The following is a 13407-nucleotide window of genomic DNA, read 5'->3' on the forward strand; positions in this document are numbered from 1 at the left end:
GCAGGAATTATGCATCGCAATACCCCACAATTGTTTAGAACAACCTTTTGAGTAAAAGGAAAGGAAACACACTGTTATTTTGCTATTTCGAAAATACCAAGTCATTGGACGAATGATGATTTTGTTAGAATGCGTCAGAGCCACCTGGAAAGACGAAATTGATATAAGGAATGAGTTTGCCACAGTCTAAGCATAATGTTATCTTCAAAATAAAAAGCTTTAGAATCCCACTAAGGATTCAGATATCATCCGTGAGATTCCATTGACTGACTGAGGACCACATACAGCTGTACCCACCATGTGTGGTTGGGTTTGGCAAAACTAATGACTACAGTAAGTGGGACAATAATGGGCCATACATAACAGGAACAGCTGTTTAAAAACATGTCTCAAAGGGCCCCTTAATAAGGAGTTCTGTTCTGTTATTAGAACCTATAAACTATCACAATAAAGAAAGTCACACACTCCATGTATAAACTCCCAGCAATTGAATGGGTATTTACCACCGCTTCAGCATCACTGTGCCTTCCTCAGGGTTATCAGCACACGCATTGTTCCTGAAAAGTACACAATATATTCTGCTCATACTTGCCCAGCAAATGTTTTTCTCTAAGAGGAAGAAACATAGTTATCTCCATCCACAATCAGGAGGAAAACAGTTTGCCATAGTAGTTGATCCATGACTTTGTTCGTGTCAACCTTGCTTTTGGGGAAGGTTAATAAACAACATATTACAGCATATTAGAATTTCATTTCACGCCTCTTTTCGGCATCAACTGAAATGAATGAGGTCTACTATGGGTCAGTCCACATTGCTTAATTTAAAAAGGCATTTGTAGTTACTGTGCTAGTTACAGTAGATACAGTCTTGATTCAGTAACATTAAAACAGCACTCTAGGCTTTTACCTGTACAGTACAGAATATCCAGCCAGTGTACATGAGGGAAACAATGGGAGCTGTCTCTAGTGCATAAATGGCATACTCTCAAAGGGCAAACAACGTAGTACCAAACAGTACTGTCCCCCAAGCTGACCAGGCTACAATAATTAAACGAGCAAACAACGTAGTACCAAACAGTACTGTCCCCCAAGCTGACCAGGCTACAATAATTAAACGAGCAAACAACGTAGTACCAAACAGTACTGTCCCCCAAGCTGACCAGGCTACAATCATTAAACGAGCAAACAACGTAGTACCAAACAGTACTGTCCCCCAAGCTGACCAGGCTACAATAATTAAACGAGCAAACAACGTAGTACCAAACAGTACTGTCCCCCAAGCTGACCAGGCTACAATAATTAAACGAGCAAACAACGTAGTACCAAACAGTACTGTCCCCCAAGCTGACCAGGCTACAATAATTAAACGAGCAAACAACGTAGTACCAAACAGTACTGTCCCCCAAGCTGACCAGGCTACAATAATTAAACGAGCAAACAACGTAGTACCAAACAGTACTGTCCCCCAAGCTGACCAGGCTACAATAATTAAACGAGCAAACAACGTAGTACCAAACAGTACTGTCCCCAAGCTGACCAGGCTACAATAATTAAACGAGCAAACAACGTAGTACCAAACAGTACTGTCCCCAAGCTGACCAGGCTACAATAATTAAACGAGCAAACAACGTAGTACCAAACAGTACTGTCCCTCAAGCTGACCAGGCTACAATAATTAAACGAGCAAACAACGTAGTACCAAACAGTACTGTCCCCCAAGCTGACCAGGCTACAATAATTAAACGAGCAAACAACGTAGTACCAAACAGTACTGTCCCCCAAGCTGACCAGGCTACAATAATTAAACGAGCAAACAACGTAGTACCAAACAGTACTGTCCCCCAAGCTGACCAGGCTACAATAATTAAACGAGCAAACAACGTAGTACCAAACAGTACTGTCCCCCAAGCTGACAAGGCTACAATAATTAAACTATCAAACAACGTAGTACCAAACAGTACTGTCCCCCAAGCTGACCAGACTACAATAATTAAACAAGCAAACAATGTAGTACCAAACAGTACTGTCCCCCAAGCTGACCAGGCTACAATAATTAAACTAGCAAACAACGTAGTACCAAACAGTACTGTCCCCCAAGCTGACCAGGCTACAATAATTAAACTAGAAAACAACGTAGTACCAAACAGTACTGTCCCCCAAGCTGACCAAGCTACAATAATTAAACTTGCAAACAACATAGTACCAAACAGTACTGTCCCCCAAGCTGACCAGGCTACAATAATTAAACTAGCAAACAACGTAGTACCAAACAGTACTGTCCCCCAAGCTGACCAGGCTACAATAATTAAACTAGCAAACAACGTAGTACCAAACAGTACTGTCCCCCAAGCTGACCAGGCTACAATAATTGAACTAGCAAACCACAAATGTTTTGATTGTAGTGCCTGACACATCAGGTGACTGGCGGTGACTTATCCTAGATATGACCAATTCCATTAGATCTCGACCCCGTGGTATAATATATACTGTGGACCGACTGCTACATTACCACAGCAGGCCCGTGTGTGTGTGTGTGTGTGTGTGTGTGTGTGTGTGTGTGTGTGTGTGTGTGTGTGTGTGTGTGTGTGTGTGTGTGTGTGTGTGTGTGTGTGTGTGTGTGTGTGTGTGTGTGTGTGTGTGTGAACTGAATGTATTCACAGGCTGCTGTGAGAGCAGAGGACTGTGGAATAAGAGAAATGTGTTTCGACCCTACTGGACTCTGACCGTTGGAAAAGCCCTGACCTCGTTGCAGCTGGCCACTCCCTCCCTCTATCCTGATAACTTGTGACACACATTGGTTACCTTTAAAAAAACATGTATTTTACCTTTATTTAACTAGGGAAGTCAGTTAAGAACAAATTCTTATTTACAATGACGGCCTCCCCCGGCCAAACCTGGACAACGTTGCGACAATTTTGCGCCGCCCTAAGGGACTTCCAATCATGGCCGTTTGTGAAACAGTCTGGAATCTAACCAGGGTCTGTAGTGATGCCTCTAGCACTGAGATGCAGTGCCTTAGACCGCTGCGTCACTCGGGAGCCCACTTGGAAGTCAGTCCAGCGTTAGTAAACGATTTAATCATCATGAATGAAATGAATCATAACCTCGTTCTCGGAATGGGTGGGCAGCGCCAGGCGCCTGCCCCCTACTCTGTGGTCCAAGATGAATGTATTCCTGCTTCCGTCACTGTTCTGCCTCTTTGTGACAATGTGAGAACCCAAGCTGCTACAGGATGTTTTCATGAACAAGAGCAAAAGTCAAGTCCACAGTGAAAGTGAGAACATACTCGATCTGACAACTTAGTTTTTCAATAGAAAAAATGTAATGTATTGGATAGTGTTACAAGGAAGATCACAAACCTACAAGAAGAGGGCTGAATATCAACAACACATGCAACATCCTTGAACAACACTAGAGATTAGAGGTCGACTGATTAATCGGAATGGCCGATTAATTAGGGACGATTTCAAGTTCTCATAACAATCGGAAATCGGTATTTTTGGGCGCCGATTTAAAAAAAAAACATTTTCAATGACGGCCTCGGAACAGTGGGTTAACTGCGTCGTTCAGGGGCAGAACGACAGATTTTCACCTTGTCAGCTCGGGGGATCCAATCTTGCAACCTTACAGTTAACTAGTCCAACGCAATAACGACCTGCCTCTCTCTCGTTGCACTCCACAAGGAGACTGCCTGTTACGCGAATGCAGTAAGCCAAGGTAAGTTGCTAGCTAGCATTAAACTTATCTTATAAAAACAATCCATCATAATCACTAGTTAACTACACATGGTTGATGATATTACTAGATATTATCTAGCGTGTTCTGCGTTGCATATAATCTGACTGAGCATACAAGCATACAAGTATCTAAGTATCTGACTGAGCGGTGGTAGGCAGAAGCAGGCACGTAAACATTCATTCAAACTGTACTTTCGTGCGTTTTGCCAGCAGCTCTTTGTTGTGCGTCAAGCATTGCTCCGTTTATGACTTCAAGCCTATCAACTCCAGAGTTGAGGCTGGTGTAACCGAAGTGAAATGGCTAGCTAGTTAGCGCGCGCTAATAGCGTTTCAAATGTCACTCGCTCTGAGCCTTCTAGTAGGTGTTCCCCTTGCTCTGCATGGGTAACGCTGCTTCGAGGGTGACTGTTGTCGTTGTGTTCCTGGTTCGAGCCCAGGGAGGAGCGAGGAGAGGGACGGAAGCTATACTGTTACACTGGCAATACTAAAGTGCATATAAGAACATCCAATAGTCAAAGGTTAATGAAATACAAATGGTATAGAGGGAAATAGTCCTATAATTCCTATAATCACTACAACTTAAAACTTCTTACCTGGGAATATTGAAGGCTCATGTTAAAAGGAACCACCAGCTCTGATATGTTCTCATGTTCTGAGCAAGGAACTGAAACGTTAGCTTTCTTACATGGCACATATTGCACTTTTACTTTCTTCTCTTACACTTTGTTTTTGCATTATTTAAAACAAATTGAACATGTTTCATTATTTACTTGAGTCTAAATGGATTTTATTGATGTATTATATTAAGTTAAAATAAGTGTTTATTCAGTATTGTTGTAATTGTCATTATTACAAATAAGTTTTTATTTTTATTTTTAAATGTTTTTATAAAAAAATATGTATATGTATATATATATATATATTTTTTTTTTAAATCGGCCGATTCATCGGTATTGGCTTTTTTGGTCCTCCAATATTCTGTATCAGTATCGGCATTGAAAAATCATAATCGTTCGACCTCTACTAGAGATGATACAACATCCCTGGTCAAAGTGACAAAAATAACTACAGTATTATTAGATTGATGACTTGTCTCCACTCTTAGAAAAAAAGGTGCCATCTAGAACCTGAAATGGTTCTTTGGCTGTCTCTCATAGTAGAACCCTTTGAAGAACCCTTTTTGGTTCCAGGTAGAACCCTTTTGGGATCCTTTTAGGGGTAGTGGCTTGGGGGTAGGGGACTAGGAGTAGTGAGTAGGGGACTAGGGGTAGGGACCTAGGGGTAGTGGGTAGGGGACTAGGAGTAGTGGGTAAGGGACTAGGGGTAGTGGGTAGGGGACTAGGGGTAGTGGGTAGGGGACTAGGGGTAGTGGGTAGGTAACTAGACGTAGTGGGTAGGGGACTAGACGTAGTGGGTAGGTGACTAGGGGTAGGTGACATGGGGTAGTGTGTAGGTGACATGGGGTAGTGTGTAGGTAACATGGGGTAGTGGGTAGGTGACTCGGAGTAGTGGGTAGGTGACTAGGGGTAGTGGGTAGGTGACATGGGGTAGTGGGTAGGTGACTAGGGGTAGTGGGTAGGGGACTAGGGGTAGTGGGTAGGTGACTAGGGGTAGTGGGTAGGTGACATGGGGTAGTGGGTAGGTGACTAGGGGTAGTGGGTAGGGGACTAGGGTTAGTGGGTAGGGGACTAGGGGTAGTGGGTAGGGGACTAGGGGTAGTGGGTAGGGGACTAGGGGTAGTGGGTAGGGGACTAGGGGTAGTGGGTAGGTAACTAGACGTAGTGGGTAGGGGACTAGACGTAGTGGGTAGGTGACTAGGGGTAGGTGACATGGGGTAGTGTGTAGGTGACATGGGGTAGTGTGTAGGTAACATGGGGTAGTGGGTAGGTGACTCGGAGTAGTGGGTAGGTGACTAGGGGTAGTGGGTAGGTGACATGGGGTAGTGGGTAGGTGACTAGGGGTAGTGGGTAGGGGACTAGGGGTAGTGGGTAGGTGACGTGGGTAGGTGACATGGGGTAGTGGGTAGGTGACTAGGGGTAGTGGGTAGGGGACTAGGGTTAGTGGGTAGGGGACTAGGGGTAGTGGGTAGGGGACTAGGGGTAGTGGGTAGGGGACTAGGGGTAGTGGGTAGGGGACTAGGGGTAGTGGGTAGGGGACTAGGGGTAGTGGGTAGGTGACATGGGGTAGTGGGTAGGTGACATGGGGTAGTGGGTAGGTGACTAGGGGTAGTGGGTAGGTGACATGGGGTAGTGGGTAGGTAACATGGGGTAGTGGGTAGGTGACTAGGGGTAGTGGGTAGGTGACATGGGGTAGTGGGTAGGTGACTAGGGGTAGTGGGTAGGTGACTAGGGGTAGTGGGTAGGTGACATGGGGTAGTGGGTAGGTGACATGGGGTAGTGGGTAGGTGACATGGGGTAGTGGGTAGGTGACTAGGGGTAGTGGGTAGGTGACTAGGGGTAGTCTTGGAAGGATTACAAGGTGTCCCAAAGAGGAGGACGGTGAGGACTAAATGTATCCCAATCAGAGGGACTGTCAGTGAGTAGTGGCATTCTCTCAGAGATGTCTCTGTGCCTCAAGGTAAGAGGGAAGATTGCGTAAGTCTCTGAGTATACTGAGTGACCCAGTTGTTTCGACAGGCAGTGGTTACTGAGTTTCTCAGTGTCTTTGGATGAGTGGCATCCACACTCTCCATCCACACCTCCAATAAGTACAAGATCCAAGCGTTTGAATAAAATCACAGCTGGTTATCATGAAAAATACTAATTCAGGTACAAGAAAGAAGAAAATCACCTATAGAATCGTGCCTAATAAGGATGGCATCCTGTAGTTTCTGCCACGACATAGTATGGGTGTTTTTTCATACTGATAATAGGTATAAGGAAGCATTATGTTAAACTCACTGCTCTTAAAACACCCACACTGTGATGCTCTTACTAATCTGGGCTATTCAGTTTATGAATGCAGAGGGAGCTTCATTCCTACTACAGACTCTCTGCCGATCGAGGATAATCTCACAACACAAACCCAGGAAGTACATAGCCTAATGCTAACATAAACACAGTAGCCTATGTAACACAATGGAGAAAAACTACAGAAATGTGTAATCAAATATTTCTACATCAAAAGAGTACGTTTTACTGAACATGCTAACATGTAGCCACTCAATTGTGTTACTAACAGTGTAATAACATAATAGCATTGCGTATTGGCTCGGCCCACCCCTCCTGCGCAGTGACTGAGTGACTCATTGCAAGCCAACAGAAAAGGTCTCCGGGCAGCTGAGCGAAAATGGAGGAAAACTACTCTAAACTTCCGTAGGACCTATTATTCTTCCACTCCTCTACTTTCTCTTCCTCTGTATCCTTTGAAAAGAAGGTTGATGACATCCACTCCTCATTCACTCAGCCTATTGAGTCCACTGAGTGTGCTGCCTCTGACCAACACTCTCGCTACCTTACCTCTCTCAGATTGATCTTCTTGACCCTAACCAGTCAGGCTTCAAGACGGGTCACTCAACCGAGACAGCTCTCCTGTGTGTGACGGAGGCTCTCAGTACTGCCAAAGCTGACTCTCTCTCCCCTGTTCTCATCCTCCTAGATCTGCCTTCGACACCGTGAACCATCAGATCCTCCTCTCCACCCTCTCAGGGCTGGGCGTCTCAGGCCCCTCCTACCAGGTGACATGGAGAAGATCTGTATCTGCACCACATGCTCTCACTACTGGTGTTCCCCAGGGCTCGGTTCTAGACCCTCTCCTCTCCTCTCAAGTCACTTGGCTACGTCATATCCTGACATGGTCTCTCCTATCATTGCTATGCGGATGACACTCAACTACTTATCTCCTTCCCACCACCCAGGTGGCGACACACATCTCCGCGTGCCTGGCAGATATCTCAGCTTGGATGTTGGCCCACCACTTCAAGCTCCACCTCAACAAGACGGAGCTTGTCTTCCTCCCGGGGAAGGCCAGTCCGCTCCAAGGCCTCTCCACACGGTTGACAACGCCACGGTGTCCCCCTTCCGGAGTGCAAAGAACCTTGCTCACGGCAAGACCCTCTCAATCTCTGCAAACATCAAAGCAGTGACTCGCTCCTGCAGGTTCATGCTTTACAACATCTGTAGAGTACAACCCCACCTCACACAGGAAGCAGTGCAGGTCCTAATCCAGGCACTTGTCATCTCTTGTCTGGACTACTGCAACTCTCTGTTGGCTGGGTTTCCCTCTTGTGCCATCAAACCCCTGCAACCTATCCAGAATGCTGCAGCCCACCTGGTTTTCAACCTTCCCATGTTCTCAGATGTCACCCTGTTCTTCCACAGACTCAACTGACTTCCAGTTGGAGCTCGCATCCACTACAAGACCATAGTGCTTACCTACAGAACAGCAAGACGGACTGCCCCTCCCTACCTTCAGGCTCTGTTCAAACCCTACACCCTAACCCGAGTACACCTCCGGTCTCTTTACCCTCCCACTCTTAAGGGAGGGCAGCTCCCACTCATCCCAGTCAAAGCTCTTCTCTGTCCTGGCACCCCAGTGGAGGAACCAGCTTGCCGCTGCAGCTAGGACAGCAGAGTACCTGGCCATCTTCTGAAACCCTACCTCTTCAAAGACTATTTTAAATAATCCCACAGCACACCCCCATCTACTTACTATGACTGTGATAAGTGGTTGTCCCACCTAGCCACCTTAAGATGAATGCACTAACTGTAAGTCAAATCAACAATCTAATCATGTTATGTGCCACATGTGCCGAATACAACAGGTGTAGTAGACCTTACAGTGAAATGCTGAATACAACAGGTGTAGTAGACCTTACAGTGAAATTCTGAATACAACAGGTGTAGTAGACCTTACAGTGAAATGCTGAATACAACAGGTGTAGTAGACCTTACAGTGAAATGCTGAATACAACAGGTGTAGTAGACCTTACAGTGAAATTCTGAATACAACAGGTGTAGTAGACCTTACAGTGAAATGCTGAATACAACAGGTGTAGTAGACCTTACAGTGAAATGCTGAATACAACAGGTGTAGTAGACCTTACAGTGAAATGCTGAATACAACAGGTGTAGTAGACCTTACAGTGAAATGCTGAATACAACAGGTGTAGTAGACCTTACAGTGAAATGCTGAATACAACAGGTGTAGTAGACCTTACAGTAAAATGCTGAATACAACAGGTGTAGTAGACCTTACAGTAAAATGCTGAATACAACAGGTGTAGTAGACCTTACAGTGAAATGCTGAATACAACAGGTGTAGTAGACCTTACAGTGAAATGCTGAATACAACAGGTGTAGTAGACCTTACAGTGAAATGCTGAATACAACAGGTGTAGTAGACCTTACAGTGAAATGCTGAATACAACAGGTGTAGTAGACCTTACAGTGAAATGCTGAATACAACAGGTGTAGTAGACCTTACAGTGAAATGCTGAATACAACAGGTGTAGTAGACCTTACAGTGAAATGCTGAATACAACAGGTGTAGTAGACCTTACAGTGAAATGCTGAATACAACAGGTGTAGTAGACCTTACAGTGAAATGCTGAATACAACAGGTGTAGTAGACCTTACAGTGAAATGCTGAATACAACAGGTGTAGTAGACCTTACAGTGAAATGCTGAATACAACAGGTGTAGTAGACCTTACAGTGAAATGCTGAATACAACAGGTGTAGTAGACCTTACAGTGAAATGCTGAATACAACAGGTGTAGTAGACCTTACAGTGAAATGCTGAATACAACAGGTGTAGTAGACCTTACAGTGAAATGCTTACTTTACAAGTCCTTAATAAGAGCATCTGCTGAATGACTAAAATGTCAATGTAATGTAGTAATGTGCATTTGTTATCCACCAAAACAGTGGAGAGACAGGTACAGTAAAATGAAGAAAAGCTAGACTCACTGGCTGCTCAACAACAAAGGTGGGCTGTGTTTCACCAGCAGTGTCAGATTACTGGAGTAGCAGAACAGAGAGCAACTTGTTCCAAGCCGTTTGCCAATTTGACCAAAAACACATAAATGGACCCGAAATGACTATGCAGGGAAAAACAAAACCTGTCCTGATCGTTTTCATGACAGATTAAAATTATTCATGTGAAGTTCAGATGGGCCCTTCCTCTTTCTAAATTCAACAAGGCGTAGGACCACTGGAAATAGGCTATAGTGTAAAGACGCGTTTCAGCTAAATGCAGCTAAATGCACCTGGTGCGAATGATACATCTGCCACTTTCCCGATGCGCATGTATTTTTGGGGACAACCCAAGACATAAACGCCGATCCGGGTCTCCAAAGACATCACAGTAGCCAACATTCACTGCCAAGCTCGGCTACTTGTTTTTCTTTCAACGCCACTCCCTCTACGGTTTCGACTAGAAGGGATACAGTTTATGTCAGAATTGACAATAATTGACTTCGTAGCACGTTAGGACAATTTACGTAGCAGGTTATGATAATTGGGTTAAGGTTAGGAAAAGGGTCAGGATTTGGTAAAATGCTAAACATTTCAACTTTAAACGTCAATTTGACATAAACTGCATCCCTTTCAGCCATGACCCCCCTCTCCGGGCACGCAGGACAGTCTGGATTTCTAGAGCAGAGTAGACAGACTGCTTCGTATAACCCACACAGACGATCCCATCGGGAAAAAAAAGTTAAAGTAATGTGGCAAAATGATTTGCACATATCAGTCTAACAATTTAAAATCGCTTCTTCTTCTTTCAGGAATAATTGTATAGGCTACGACTTGATGTAGCCTGCAGACAAATGCAGCAGCAATTCCATAATGCTTTATAATTGTAAATAATAAGTGACAGTTTGCTTTCAGTTATTAGCTAATTATTCATACAGCACGGTATTGTCAGTTGCGTGCGTAATAAACTAGTGTAGCAGTTTGCAACTGTCAAAGGAGGCACACACCCCTGTCATTTGCACCATTTCCGTATCCACACAGTAACTAAGCGATGATTATCCGAGATCCTATAATGCCACCTCGATAGTTGTATATTCAACAACTATCTACCGTCCTTTACCTGAATAAACCGTAAAATATTGAGCGAAAATACATATCAACTGTAGCTGCATTGTTGCCAATAGATTCTAGAACGACTTTGTTGCGACAATGTAGCCCAAAGAGTCGCATACTTTCGCGAACCTTGAGGCTGGCTACAACGTAGCAGCCGAAAACATAGTAGGCAGTATTAACCAGAGATGCATGACGTTGGTAAATCAATTACAAACTAAGACTGTGATAATGTCAGAAATAAAACTTACCGAGTGCCACCTCGCAGGCTTTTCGCAATTGCGAATGGTGAGCCTTTTTAACCTCTTTGTCGGCCAGGATCTTCTCCAAAGCTCTGGTTAAAAACATGTTTTTCGTCTTTTTGCCTTCATACATGGCGCGCCGGAATTGGGGCGAGGAGCAGTACCTGTCCCAAGGGCAGCAGCCGTTCCAGACCGATGTGTTCTATTCGAGAGGACAGCGGCAGTGGCCCTAACATACAGACATAAATAAAGACAGAAGGTGGGGTAAATCCCTCAGATTGCCATTAGCAACCTGCCTAGCTGCGCCATGTTGGAAGGAAGCGACGTCACGCACGTTAAAAACGGCCGCAGTGAGGCAGCAGGGTGTGTGTGTGCGTGTACTATAGAAATAATCTACCTGATCATGATTATATTACATTAATTTTTACAAATATTGTGGGAGCAAAGCAATCCCCCTCATGCCTTTTCAAACTAATGCACATGTAAAATAATGAGATGATGCATAAAACTGGTCACTTTAATAATGTTTACATGGTCAATGCCAGTCCGACATTGCTCGTCGTAATATTTATATTTTTCTAAATTCCTTTATTTTACTTTTAGATGTGTGTGTATTGTTGTGAAGTGTTAGATACTACGGCACTGTTGGAGCTAGGAACACAAGCACTTCGCTACACCCGCAATAACATCTGTCAAATACAGTACCAGTCAAAAATTTGGACACATCTACTCATTCAAGGGGTTTTCTTTATTTTGACTAATTTCTACATTGTGGAATAATAGTGAAGTCATCAAAACTATAAAATAGCATACATGGAATCATTTAGTAACCAAAAGAGTGTTAAACAAATCTAAATATATTTTATGTTTGAGATTCTTCAAAGTAGCCACCCTTTGCCTTGATGACAGCTTTGCACACTCTTGGCATTCTCTCAACCAACTTCACCTATAATGCTTTTCCAACAGTCTTGAAGGAGCTCCCACATATAATGAGTACTTGTTGGGGTCACTCAGTACTTGTTGGGGTCACTCAGTACTTGTTGGGGTCACTCAGTACTTGTTGGGGTCCAACTCAGCCCAAACCATCTCAATTGGGTTGAGGTCGGGTGATTATGGAGGTCATTTGATGCAGCACTCCATCACTCTTCTTCTTGGTCAAAGAACCACATCAGAAGGTTTTAAATGATCAGAGTCAGGATCAACTAAATATTGAATCTAACAAACTCTACTGTGTTTCTAACTAATTACACTGAGTATAACTAGTGTAATGGATGTGATATTAAATAACTCATTATACTGTGTATAACTAGCATAACGGATGTGATATTAAATAACTCATTATACTGTGTATAACTAGTGTAATGGATGTGATATTAAATAACTCATTATACTGTGTATAACTAGCACAATGGATGTGATATTAAACAACTCATTATACTGTGTATAACTAGTGTAATGGATGTGATATTAAACAACTCATTATACTGTGTATAACTAGCGTAATGGATGTGATATTAAACAACTCATTATACTGTGTATAACTAGCATAATGGATGTGATATTAAATAACTCATTATACTGTGTATAACTAGCACAATGGATGTGATATTAAACAACTCATTATACTGTGTATAACTAGCGTAATGGATGTGATATTAAATAACTCATTATACTGTGTATAACTAGTGTAATGGATGTGATATTAAATAACTCATTATACTGTGTATAACTAGCGTAATGGATGTGATATTAAACAACTCATTATACTGTGTATAACTAGCGTAATGGATGTGATATTAAACAACTCATGATACTGTGTATAACTAGCATAATGGATGTGATATTAAATAACTCATTATACTGTGTATAACTAGCATAATGGATGTGATATTAAATAACTCATTATACTGTGTATAACTAGCACAATGGATGTGATATTAAACAACTCATTATACTGTGTATAACTAGTGTAATGGATGTGATATTAAATAACTCATTATACTGTGTATAACTAGTGTAATGGATGTGATATTAAACAAAATACTATACCTGTTTGTTCCTTTGTCTGGTACCTGCAATCAATCTGTTTTTCACCAAAGGTAGGGTGATGCTGCACTCTTGAAAGTGAGCCATGATGTTGTTTACTTGTATAAAAACGAAAGGTAACCCAAACTGCAGCGTCAGCAAAGGAAGAGGATCTATGAACGAGAGTAGTTGACTAACACTTGAGGCTAAAAGCCACTAAAGTGCCAGTATTGAAAGATCCTCGTACCATACCATTCTGTGTCTTAGTTCAAACAACATGAAATGTACAGCATATGGTGGTAGCAAAGCATTTCTCTCAATACAGGAACATCCCCTGCCAATTTTGAAGATGAATATCTATCTCTGTGTCTTGGTTGCT

General features: G+C 43.0%; 1 protein-coding gene across 3 annotated transcripts in view; it reads right to left on the bottom strand.

Moving 5' to 3' along the window:
• Positions 1 to 11341, bottom strand: part of LOC118382542 (brefeldin A-inhibited guanine nucleotide-exchange protein 1-like) — a 104257-nt gene extending 92916 nt beyond the window's left edge. For all 3 annotated transcript variants that reach the window (XM_052503220.1, XM_052503214.1, XM_052503210.1), the window contains exon 1: positions 11013 to 11341. In XM_052503220.1, coding sequence (XP_052359180.1) covers positions 11013 to 11136 — 124 coding nt within the window. In that variant the 5' untranslated portion in view covers positions 11137 to 11341. The remainder of the gene's footprint in view (positions 1 to 11012) is intronic.
• Between the last annotated feature and the right edge of the window lie 2066 nt (positions 11342 to 13407).

The sequence above is a fragment of the Oncorhynchus keta genome, chromosome 4 (genome assembly GCF_023373465.1).
Source record: "Oncorhynchus keta strain PuntledgeMale-10-30-2019 chromosome 4, Oket_V2, whole genome shotgun sequence".
Classification (NCBI taxonomy): Eukaryota; Metazoa; Chordata; class Actinopteri; order Salmoniformes; family Salmonidae; genus Oncorhynchus; species Oncorhynchus keta.